At 43.3% G+C, this 12,928-nt stretch overlaps 1 protein-coding gene across 8 annotated transcripts in view; it reads left to right on the plus strand.

Moving 5' to 3' along the window:
- The first annotated feature begins 1,772 nt into the window (after positions 1 to 1,772).
- Positions 1,773 to 12,928, plus strand: part of Arhgef11 (Rho guanine nucleotide exchange factor 11) — a 108,020-nt gene continuing 96,864 nt past the window's right edge. For 6 of the 8 annotated variants that reach the window (XM_020163439.2, XM_020163440.2, XM_020163442.2 and 3 more), the window contains exon 1: positions 1,773 to 3,254. In XM_020163439.2, coding sequence (XP_020019028.1) covers positions 3,223 to 3,254 — 32 coding nt within the window. In that variant the 5' untranslated portion in view covers positions 1,773 to 3,222. The remainder of the gene's footprint in view (positions 3,255 to 12,928) is intronic. The other 2 variants (XM_074047790.1, XM_020163441.2) reach the window with 2 other exon arrangements.

Below are 12,928 nucleotides of genomic sequence, written 5' to 3' on the forward strand. Positions count from 1 at the left end.
ATATAGTGCCGCCTAACTTTTGCTCAAGACATGCTGCCTTCCAACAAGTCTAAAATTTTCACTTTATCATTTAAATTACACTCATTTACTTTTACCTTGCCTTTTGTGCACCATTTGCTTTTTGGGAGGCCCATCTTTACAAAATTAAGGGCAAGGAAACACTCATCAGATCATACAACAATTTAAATACAATTGAGGATAACTCAGGACCGACTGACAGCTTCTTCACATCAACTAAGCTGCATGATGTGTGCACAAGAATTTACAATTTTTGTTCTTAAAAATTTCTTTTGACTTTTTTTAAACTTAGTTTTTGACTGCTTGGTCAAAACCATGGGAAATAAATCAGCCAATAAATCACGTTTACTGTACAACAACTTATATAAAGACAAAAGGCTTATTTTGGTGCAGAGTTTGGGAGGTTTCAGTCCATGATCAGTTGACCTCATTGCTCTGAGCCTGTGATGAGGCAGCACATCACGTCAGATATGCATGGAAGAGCAAAACACTCACCTCATGACCAGGGAACAAAAGAAAGAGGAAAGGACTGTGAGTCTCACAATTCCCTTCCAGGACATGCTCCCAATGACCTAAAGATCTCCCACTAGGCCCCACCTCTTAAAAGTTCCTACTACCTCCCAATAGTCTCAAACTGGGGACCAAGCCTTTAACACACTGGCCTTTGGAGAACACTTAAGATCCAAACTGTAGCAAAATCCTTCTCTTTGCCAACCTGTACCTAATATAACTTAGGGAAAGCTCCTGGTTCTAGTAGGTCCTCAAATGATGCTTTGTTTCTTGCTCATTGCTAACCCAGGTGGGGGCACTCAGAGTTCATGAATTTGCATGGATAAATTTACATGTATATCCTCCCCCCACCCCAAGAACAATCCAGGTAGTGTGGAAGGGAGAACATATATGCAAACTATCTTAACTAGACAAAAAGACAAAGTTCACTCCTCAATCCTCATGAAAAAGTTCCCGTTTCCTTTTAATCAAAACCCATGGGACCTTCTGACTAATGTCATGTTACTTGGAAAGACTTAGAAACTGCTTCTACGAGAGGGGAGGGGAGTATGAAAATAGAATTGTCCATCGAATTAAGTCACAGCCCGGTATTATGCTGATGCCCAAGCTAGCCCAAGGGGAACAGTCGGTGGGTGTTAGAAGGGAGAAGGTCACAGGATCGTGAACAGACAGTTCAAACAGTTAAAATAGATCCTGACACCTTGGGAGGGGGGAGGAGGAGACGGGCGCGACAGATTCCCGAAAAATATTAGCGGAGAGGTGGAGACGGCTGACAGAGGGGGTGACCGCAGCAGGCACCGAGGCAGGGTCGGAAGAGGGATAAGAAACAAAGGTCGGGTCCTGAGCCTAAGTGCGGGAAAGAACCCGAAGGGCGGCGGGCGGGGTTCTGCTGGGGTCGCCCGCGGGCCGCGCCAGGACCAGCTAGGCCGCGCCGACGGGCAGAGCCGGTGACTGTGCGGCCGCACAGCAGCGAGGAGCGGCGGCAAAGGCCGCAGTAGGGTAGGGCCGGCAGGGAGAGGCCTGGAAGAGGACCGCCGCGGCGGCCGCAAGACTGCAGCAAGGAGCAGGGCTGTCAGCCCCCGCCCCCGCCCGGCCGCGGCGGCGTGAGGGGAAAGGCCGGTGGGCGGTGCGGAGAGGGGGCGGGGCCTGGGCCCCAGCCCCGCCCCCGCTGGAGCGAGGGAAGGAGAAAGGCTTGCGGGGTAGGAGGAGGGCGCGGAGCGGGGAGGAGGGGGCGGCCGGCCGGGCCTGCGCCCGAGCGAGCGGCGAGCCGAGGGGGAAGGGGCCCGGAAGGAGGCGAGCGCGGCCGCGACGCCGGGAGCCGGACGCCGCTCTTGTCGGCGGGACGCCGCTGCTTCCAAGCCAGAGCCCGGGCCGAGTCCCGAGCGGCCTCCGGAGCACAGCGGTCGGGAGAGGGGCGAGCGGGCGAGCGGGGCCGGGAGCCCAGGCCCGGCCGGCGGTGGTGCGCGAGGCGCGGTGGGCTGCTGCCCGAGCCTAGGAAGGGGCGAGACAGAGAGAGAGGGAGGAAGGACAGGCCGAGAGGACGAAGAGTCCGGATTTTCCAGAGCCGGTGCGGACCAGAAACCCACCCGAACTCAAATCCACAATAATAGTGCAAACGAATGATAAGAAGGGAGCAGCTTTTCTGACCAAGCGAGAGAAAAAGGGGAAACGAGAGGAAGCGAAATCTCCGTTTCATGGAGGCTGAGGCAAGAGAAATTTTCGGAGCCTGGATGTTGAGGAGCAAAACAGCAGAACTAACTCAGGAAATTGCCTTTCAGAAAAAGGCCGAGCGCAGACTGGGTTAGGTGGAGGGAACCTGCAAGTTTTAAGGAAAAAAAATATTTTCAGAGATTCTGTCTGGTTTGTGGGTAATTTTACCGTTTTAAAGGTAAAGGGCTTTGAATTTCAGGTGTAGTGATTTTTTTTTTTTTTTTTTGGTGCAATTGGCTCATTTCAGAATATCAAAACATTTAACGTAAAAAGCTTTTTTTTTTTTTTTTTTTAAGGAAATCCACATATTTTGGTTCCCAGGGTTACACTGGACTTGGAAAGAGTGTTTTTGTGTACATACTATTGTATGGCTTTATTTATTTTTTTACTGTGCAAATCAGCTGGAAGATTTTTTTCCAAGTGCCATTTCGGGTTTATTCATCCTTTTTTTCCCCTCCCCCTCTTCCCTCGAATAATTCTGCTGTTGTCATATTAAGCATTAGAGTCCAGAGAATTATTTTTCCCCCTCTGGAGCTCGAGGCTTGCCAACAGAAGGACAGCTAGGAAAACTGGATTAAAAAGATGGTTTTTATCTGTGTTTCTGTGTTTTGCAATTAAGACTGATATTTTGAAGGCACACTTTTTTCTGTGATTCGTTTTTTAGCCCATAGTGCTAACCCTGAAGAGATTTGTGGTTGGGATTTTGATTTCTAAGAAGGTCAGAGTTTTTCCTCTTTTCCTTTCCTTTTTTTCTTTTTTTTATAAAAGGGGGGGAGGGGAAAAGGACTAAGAAAGGAGACCATGTTAACTGGTAGAAGTAGAATGGAGCTGCAGTTACCAGGGTCCTGAGAGCTGGAAGAAAAAGGATTCAGACTTCAAGTTGGGAGGCCCTCCTCTCACCTTTCTTAGAAATTGCAAGGGATTCAATCCTGACCAAGAAACTGAGGCTTCAGGATTCTGGAACCGTGGAGATACCAAGAAGCCATGAGTGTAAGATTACCCCAGAGTATAGACAGGTAGGTTTGTTAATAATTTGGTTTTTCAGCACTCAATACTGGAAATTGATGGGCTTGGAGCATTGGTCTCTGGGGACCATTGGCTTGTATGTTTATGTTCCCTCTGTGTGTGTCCATGTTCAAAACATACCTCCTGATTCAGTGTCTTTTTTAATATAAGCAATAAGCCGGGAAGCCAGGAGAGGGGAAGCAGAGGGAAATGCTTCCAGTGGCTTTTGACTTTGACCAGGCTAAAGGCTGAATTGGGTTCCCAACTTGCCAGCCTAGGGGTGGAAGGCCAGGAGCAAACCTGGTCATGTGAACCCCTAGCCATAAATGGGAACTGGCCTTAGGTATTGGAGCTGCTGGGGGGAGGGTACTGGCAGGGGTGTGGGCTTCCACCAAGTGGTTATTATGGAATGGTGGCTATTGGTGGCTGATGGAGTGGATCCCATTTCTAGAATGAGGAGGATGTTCTTGGCTTAAATGATGGGACACAGAAACACCATTAGCACTCATTCATACAAGTCCGGATTTTTACCAGTGGCTGATATGGCCCCCAAATGCTTAGGTCCCATTATATTTTCCTCCCTTCCAAGCTTGGATTTTAAATTGAGACCTACCAACTGGCTGATGCTCCAGGTTTAATCTTCCAAGTTTTGTTTTGTTTTTCCCAGTACTGGGGTTTCAACTCAGTGCCTTGCACTTGCTAAACAGGCATTCACCACTTTCCAAATGGGTTCTTAATAAGCCTGACTTTGCAGAATGGGCCTTCCCTCTGGAGCAGGAAGGAGTTGTTTTGGGCCTGATGGGCAGAGTCACTGGCAGTCTGAGTCTGCAGTTGCTTATGATGTCCATCCCCCAAGAGTCTGCCCAGCCTCTTCCCTGTCACTGGTGACATTACAGTGTGGTTTTAATTCTTTCCTCCAAAGGATTGGTACAACTTTATAAGATTTCTGCCTTTTTTCTCCCTCCCTTTTGTCCCACTCTTGAGGGGGGGTGTGTTTTGTGGGTGTTGCACACATACTAACTAAATAAAGAGGTGGTTGGAAAACTGAACAAGCAAATGAAAGAACTGGCCCTGAAAAAAATATGATTGGAGAGATGAGGAAGAATATTTGTAAGGAAGCAGTTGCGCTCTGTTAGTTAACCTTTGTTTAGTCATGCTAGTAATAATTTCATTTTGACTGTGGAATGTGGCCTAAAATGCATATAATATCTCTCCCAAACACTAATCTCTGTATTGCTTCAGAGTCCCATTTAGATTCAATCAGCAGTCCCCAGATGGGGAACTGATTTAACAGTGAAGAGGCAGACTACCTCAAAGGATATATGGCCAGTATGGACCTCTCTTTCTCTTCCTATTGGCCTCTGTGTAGTTTGTCCCTGGGAAAATAATAACTGAGGCATGTCAGGGCAATTAGGTGAAATCCCTTTTTCATCTCTTGGAGGTTGGGAATTAGTTCAACTGCCTTTTTAAGATTTGAACTATTTCTGTGAATTCAGGGATGTTTAGAAGATGGAAACACAGACAATTAGGAGTGCAAGCACAAGGTAGTGAGGGTTCTTGAGTTAATAAGACAAGTTCCTCTGGGAGTTTGAATATCCTTTCAGATACAAGTTTCAGGATCTGCATAGTGTATTATGCTTTCATAAAATGTTTGAGCCATACAGTGTTTCTGTGAGATAGACAGATCAGCAGTTATTTCCATTTTGCAGAAGGGGAAACAGGCTCAGATAAGATTCCTGTCTTGCCCAGGTCCATTGGCTTGACTAGTGGCAGAATCAGGACTCAAACCCAACCAAGTGTTGTGGTTCTGAATCCTTAGTCATTGCCCCATCCTGTCTGACTAGGTTTGCAAACCTAGAATGTGTGAGGCACCGTTTTGTGCTATCTGGCAGTAAAGTGAAGTGCTCTTCAGCAAGCCAGGTATTCCCTTGCACTTTGTACCTGTTAATCCTATAATCAGAGTACCGTGTTCTCCCATGGGATAATGCAGCTTTTCAGGCTGAGGACCTTCCTTGCCTGTACCCCAATTCTCTTCCTCTATTAAGAGGGAAAGTTCTGGAAGACTTCCCTTCTAGCTATCTCTAAGTAGCTGCACCTAGTTCTTGCTCCCTTAGCTGTAGGCTCATTTTGTTGGACCTTTCGACATCCTGGACTCTATACCTTATCAATTTTAAATAATTCACAGTCTTATGCCATATTGAATGGACTGATTGGAAGGAAATGCTGCAAATTATGGAGTCAGGCAGTCTTTCAGTTTGTCAGTTTACTGTATAAAGAGGCTTGTGCCATTAAAGTGTTTTGGAAAATTAAAGTATATAGTTCTTGCCCACAGAGAACATGCAGTCTAATTGGGGAACTAGGAAACACAATAAGCCAGCCAGCCAGCCAAATATGGTGGCTCACACTTGTAATCCCAGCACTTGGGATACTGAGGCAGGGGGATCACGAGTTTGAAGTCAGCCTGGGCTACATAGTGAATTTGAAGTCAGCATTGTCTACATAGGAAGACCCTATCTCTAAAAAAAAACCAAAAAGACTACCAAATGCCCACATAAAAGCAACATTAGGCTATAAGTTCCATGAAAGCAGGGACTGTACTTAATTTGCTTGTTTTATGTCTTGCTTGCCTAGCTTAGTGCCTTGTGTGTGGTTAAGTGCTCCAGAAATATTTGACAAGTGAGTGAACATATCAGCAAGTGTAAATTTTTCCATTTAAGGTTATTTTAACATTCATGTTTTAATTTCAAATGTAGTCAAAGAGTCAATCAGAGAAGGTTTCATAACTAATTTGTATTTCCTAGAAGATAAGGGATGTGATGAATGACCATATATTTGGAGATAGAGTATGGCTTAAAATAAAGAAGACTTTCGAATATCTGTTTGCCTGTCTTTTATCCCCTTTCCTCCTGGCAGGTTGTCACTCTTGGGTCCATAGAAAGCAACTTGTCTTTGTCTTTTAGTGTTCATCAGTTGTTACTGAAAGATGAGATATAATGTAGTTGTTCATGTGCCTTTCAGTTTTTGTCCATGGATAATAACTTAATCTTTATTCTTTTCAAGACTTTCTAAAAAACATGTTTAATATTGCAAGCAGAGATTATGATACTGAATTATTTTTACAGGAATGATAATGAGTTTTGCTAAGCCATCTATATCTATTTGCTTAGTTCCCCATGGCAAATGTTTTTAAAATGGCCAGATAGGTTAGAAGTTTGTATCCATGAAACAGCTTTTCTCTGCACAAAAGTTGGCTCATGTGAGGACCAAACCAGAGAAGTATTACATTGGTTTGAGCCTAGCTTTCCCCTTCACATGTGACCTTGGGCAAGTCATATGCTTCTTCTGGCTTCCTCATATGTAAAGCAGTAGTTCATTTATGTAAAGTACTTTCCATTTCACAAACAGCTTTATACAGTGTGCCATTTGAGGATTATGTTTATTGCATCTCCCTCATAGGACTGTTGAAAGGAGGAATCAAATGAGATAATATTTCAAATTGTTTTCTAAACTGTAAAACTATATAAATTTTAGATAGTAAACTCATGATTTGATTTAGCTTTATGCACTACTTCCTGAGCTAAGTAGCCAAAAACAAAATAAGGGGTGACCAAAAGGTATTTTTATTATTTAAAAAAAATTTAAGCAGAGTTAACAGGTTTTCTTGCTGTAGGAATGAACAAGGTTAAAAACAAGGAATACTTTTCCAGTGGTCATGGTTGGGTGATGATACTAGAAGATTGTGAGAAGAGGAGGAATATTGAGTTTCTTTTCCAGGAATTTTGGTGAATGGGAGACTTCATCTACCTTGGCTCACTTAGATGTCCCTAAGAAATGGGGATAGAAAGAATTTGTTTTGTTTTCTTTTTTTTTTGCAGCGCTGGGGATGGAATACAGACCCTCGTGCATGCCAGGCAAGATCTCTACCACTGAGCACACCCTCAGCCCCAAAAGGATTTGTTTTATGATCTCTGGCCATTCCTTATTGTAAAAGCATATGACTTTCCTAATTCAAAATAAATCCAGATCCACCAACTGTTCATTGTCAGGGATCTCTTCCCACTTGGGTTTCTGGTCATTATGGAGCTCTGGGACCAAAAAATCCCCCAGGCATTTAGCTGACCTTCTATTTAGTTTAGGTTGACCTCTCAAAATCATGATAGGAATCTAGAACTACAAAGTATGTACCCTGAAGTACTGAGTCTTTTCTAAAATATACCCCCGTTCCTGTTTAGGGGTATGAGATGGAAGGTTGCAGTGGATTTTTGCAGATGAAATGTTTGATAATTAGTCACCATTATAAGCAAGAGCAGGCTAAGCTTAACTTTAGGTACTAAAAAACATTTCTGATAGAGCACTCTTTGATTTATACTTTCTTCGTTTTTGTTTTGTTTTGGTGGGACTGGGGTTTGAACTCAGGGTTTTTTACTTGCAAAGAAGGTACTCTACTTTTGAGCCACACCTCCAGTCCATCTTGCTTTGGTTATTTTGGAGATGGGTGGGGGGTCCTCGAATTATTTCCTTGGGCTAGCCTCAAACCTTGATCCTCCCAGTCTCAGTTTCCAAGTAGCTAGAATTCTGTACAGGTATGAATCACTGGCACCCAGCTGATTTATACTTTCTTTTTTGTTTTTTGGTGGGACGGGAGTTTGAAGTCAGGGCTTCACAGAAAGTGCTCTACTGGTTGAGTCACATCTCCAGTCCATTTTACTCTGGTTGTTTCAGAGGTGGGATCTCTTGAACTACTTGCATGGGCTGGCCTTGAGCCTCAATCCTCCCAATCTCAGCCTCCCTAGTAGCCAGGATTACAGGTGTGAGCCACCTGTGCCTGGCTAATTTGTACATTTTTTTAAAGTTTTTTTTTTCATGGTCAAAATACTGTCAGAGGCTTCCTTTTTAGGAGCATAGACAAAAAGTAAAAACACATGCTAGTTCATTTAAAAAAAAGTTTGTGTGAAGGACACAAAGGTAATCTGTAAATTAGCATAAAGGTAAAGGAATTCTGGAAGTTCACAACCTCTATAGAATAGTTTGAAACTGGAGTTTCTATAGCGTTTCTTCCTGTTTTAAAGATCTGCAATTCTGATATGTGTGAAAGGGTTTTGTTAACTGAAATTTGGTAAAATATGAACTATTTTAATCTCTGTGGACCAAATCTGCTTCAGATTTCCATAGAGGCATTGCTGTTAAAAATTCATTTATTGATTTATTGTTTCAAAACTTAATTGAAAAATTTATTATGTGGCTTGGAAACTTTTCCCTGTGGACTGTCTGTTCTTCCTTTTCTCAGCCACCATATTGGGGAAAGACCTAAGCATAGACCTGCCAGCGGCATCCAGGGTCACTGTCATACTCCACAGTGCAAGCACGATGAAAGAATTTGTTAATCTGGTCTCCAACAAAAATAAAATAAAGATGCACTAACCATCATCTTTAATCTCCTGTGAAAGATGCTTTGGAGTTTGAGAAAAGAACACCAGCATCCAAGTTAACAGATTTGGATGCTGGGGCCAGCTTTGCTCTCAACTACAGAATGACCTTGCAAAAGTAGGTGCTCTGGAAAAATGAGTGAATTAGGGTACCCAGCCTCTAAAATTTGATTCTTTCTAGCTTTTACATTCTTTGAGCCCCTGAAAACAGAATGCCTATGTCCTTTCTTTCAGTGAGTTAGAACTTTTTTTCAGGAGCCATTATCTGACTTTTCTTGAAAACCAGTATGAAGGAAGGGTTACAGAGCTAGCTGTTTGATGAAAAGGGAGAGGAAAATGGAAGTACAGGGATGTGGAAACACCGGGGAGAAACTGTGGAGTAGAATTAGGAAGGTATTTTTAAGGTCTAGAAGAACATCCAGATTTGTGGTACTAAAACATTCAGATGGATTTGGGGAAGAAATCATAGGAGTTTGGTTGGACCTTAAAGAATCACCTGGTCCTTTCCTCTGAACTCCAAATAGGGTGTCTCTTGAGCTAGTAGAGACAGGTTAGGGGTCTCTCCCATTTTCAGTGATGTCTATGGAAGGTGATTCCATGAATTCAGCAGTTATGAGGCCTTTTGAGTACTAAGTTTTCCTTTGCCTCAATTTAAAATCATTTTATTGACTTAATTTTGACTTCACTATGTGGTCTAAAGTCACTAGTATCTCTCTGTCATCTTTGTCTTTTTTAAGACTTTCCTCCTCACTCTAGAGATCAGCAAACTAACACCTGATGTGTGAGAAACGGGCTTTGAAAAGTTGAAGTCATTTCAGCATTTTGATTCCCAGCCCTTGTTCCCTTCTCTCCTGTGTTTGAGGAACAGCTACTACAGAATGGTATGATGGGATCTATAGTCACCAGTCATGACCTGGCCTCAAATCACATAGCTGTCCAAGTGGTGACCTATGATCTGCAGCACTTGGCAATCAGTTGATTGGACTGCAAATATTTATCAAATGGCTCCATGTTCAGCTCAGTTCTTGGTGTTCTAGTAGATAACATACAAGAATGTGGAGCTTACATTCTTGTTGAGAATGTCGTTAGTGAAAATAACACAAAACAGTATAAAAAATAGTTCATAATTGCTGAATCTTTATGTATACCAAAAAGGTACATTTAGGGCTGGATGTGGTGGCATATGCCTATAATCCCAGCACTTTTGTGGCCAGCTTGGATTGCATACTGAGACAATCTCAAAGAAAAAAAAAGAGATTATTTAGAAATGATTGGAAATTTTATGCTAGTGAGAAAAGTCAAGGAAGGGGTAGTGGAGCCAGGTGTTGGTGGCTCACGTCTATAATCTTAGCTATTTGGAAGACTGAAATCAGTAGGCTTGCAGTTCAAGACGAACTCCAGCAAATTCACAAAACCCCATCTCAACCAATAGGTGAATGCAGTGGTGTGTGCCTGTCTATGGTGGGAAGCATAAAATAGGAGGATCACTGTCCAGCCTGGCCTGGGCAAAAAGTGAGACCCTGTCTCCGAAATAACCAGAGCAAAAAGGGCTGAAGGTGTGGCTCAAGTAGTAGAGAGTCTACCTCATGAGCACAAAGCCCTGAATTCAAACCCCAGTACCCACCAAAAAAAAAAAAAAAAAAAGTAGTGTTTAGGTGGAAGGGAGAGGACGCCATTTCAGACAAAAGTAACATGAGAAAAGCTTCTAGAATAGAACCAATGTGGTGTAGCGTGGAAACGGTAAGATTGTTGATGTTTGTAGATCCAAAGTTAGGTCAACAAGATAGGCAAGGTTGGGGGATAAAGGTATTCAGCCTTCTTGTGGTAGAAAAAAAAGGAGCTAGTGAAGGTTTATGTATTTATATGGTGATAAAAAATGCTGATATGTAAATTGGAAGATAGCTTGAGGTCAGGAGGGCTAGCTAGGAGGTTAGGCCATTTCTGCCAAATAGTTGAGTTCTTCAGTGCAGATTTTGATGATGATGATGATTGGTGATATGGGGGATTGAACTCAGGGTCTTGGCACTTGCTAGGCAGGCACTCTACCACTTGAGCCACTCCACCAGCCCTGAGTGCAGCCTTTTAAAAAGAAAGCGGGAAGAACAGTCTATTCTATGAGATATCTTAGGAAAGTCAATCATGATTTGAGATTAGTGTATATTTGATGGATCCTGATTAATCATTCATACCCTTCCAGTATAGCAGACCACACTCCAGGGATGTAGAAATCATCTTAGTAGCATAATATAGAGAATACAGGACTTTAAGTGAGAAGATGATTGTGTGAGCCTCTAACTAGCTGTGCAATCAAGATGATTTATGTAAAAGCATTTTGCAAATTCTGTAGTGCCTAATATGTGGTGAGTGTTGTTAAAACATTCAGATTGGCCTGATCTTTCTTCAGCTGCCACCGGAAAACCCATGCTTGTGTTATCCACAGGCATATGCTGAGGACTCTTAACTGAGGACTGACAGGTATGGCTCTAGAAACATAGTGAACAAACACAGGACAGTAGTTAAAAATCAAATGCCTAAGATCTTAACCCAGGGCAGATCCTGCTTTGTTTGAAACCCACAGTGTCTTTGTTTTCTAGCCCAGCTCTCTAGCTTGGGGTTCTTGACAGCTCCCTTCAGTTCAGCCTATATCTCACTAATGTAGGTCTTACTACTGTTCCCTACTACCCTGTTTCAGGTAGACTAACCTGTTTTCTGGGCCCCCACTTTTTCCATCCCTTTATATCTCTGTCTCCCTGTAACCCCACTAGTCCTATTTCCTTCAAGGAAACCTTTATGGTTAACACCAAACCCTACACATTCATATTACTCAGCTGTTTTTACACATACAACAGTTCAACTCTACTGTCTTGTTTATATAAAAGAATTTGTGGGGCTGGAGGTGTGGCTTAGGTGGTAGAGTGACTACCTAGCAAAGTTCAAACTCCAGTACCACCAAAAAACCAAAAGAATTCGTATAAAATTTCTAGCAAAATACCTAGCACATGATGAACTGTTATAAATAAATGGTGTCTTGTCCTGCTTCTCAGGGTTCAAGAGTGTTTTCTCTTTACTTTTCTGGATTGTCTTCTGGTGCCCAGTTTAATTCTCTTAATACAAGGAATTTTCTTTATACAAGGGATGCTATTTCTGGACTACTCCCCCCGCCCCACCTGCTAGGCAGGCCCCTACTGCTTGAGTCATTATCTTACCGCACCCCCGCCCCCCGCCCCCCCCCCAAGTCCCTGTAGCTTATTCTTGACATTGCTGTTCCTTTCCATGCCTGGCCAAGGGATTTCAAGAAAGCAGCTCTAAACACTGCTGCCAGGAACCAAGACCAAGAATTTCTGTTGTTCTTATTGGGTGCTAGGTCTCTAGTGCTTGGCATTTCTTCCAAGGACAGAGCAGCTTTGTTGGGGTTGTTGCCTTCAGCTCCTCAGAGTTATGAGGATTTCCCATTGACGGGTTAGTTTCCGGGCTGCCTTTCCCTGCAGGGGTCTGAGGGCACAAGGCCCACCCTGCTATTGTCCTGCCTGCCCTAGTCTGGGGCCCCATTCATTTCCCAGAGCAGAGCCCTCAGAAACTTCCCTCCAAGTGACTGCTGCTGCAGAGAAAGGCCACTGTTGTTCTGGGGGGAGGTGGTTGGAGAGTGTAGTGAATAGCTCTGTGAATGGGACCTTGTGTGAGGCTAGAACTGCAGACCCTCTTCTGAGAGTCCTAAGGACAGGGAAAACACTATTAGCATTTCAGTGTCTTCACAGGAACAGGGTTTCAGGATTAGGAGCATTCATGCTATCCCTCAAATAAGGTTGATCTGTCTAATAGATCTTAGCCTGCTATAGTGCTAGACACTTGGGATCAGGAGCTGATGGTTTTGTTGAATGGAGACAAAAGTAAGCAGGAATTGTATGTTAGCTTCCAGACTTAGTCCTTTGACATCAGTCAGAGCACATGAGAGGAACCTTCACAATGAGGTTACAAAATGAGAGCCAGGTAGGAGAGAGGAAAAGTCTAGGCAGAGAGAACAGCACATGCAGAAAGAAGTCTGAGGGCAAGAAATTAGTTGTGACCTATGTGAGATCATAGAACAATTAATTAAATGAAACTGTAAGATTGGTAGGATGCAGGGCCTGAAGATCACGTAATCCTCTGTGTTAGGGGTTTTGAACTTGATCCTGAGGGCAGTGAAAGACCGCTATGTGATTTTAAATAGGGGGCGACATGATCAGATAGGCTTTTACAAAAAAAAGACCACCCTGGCTACA

This window comes from Castor canadensis, chromosome 11 (assembly GCF_047511655.1).
Source record: "Castor canadensis chromosome 11, mCasCan1.hap1v2, whole genome shotgun sequence".
NCBI classification, from domain to species: Eukaryota; Metazoa; Chordata; class Mammalia; order Rodentia; family Castoridae; genus Castor; species Castor canadensis.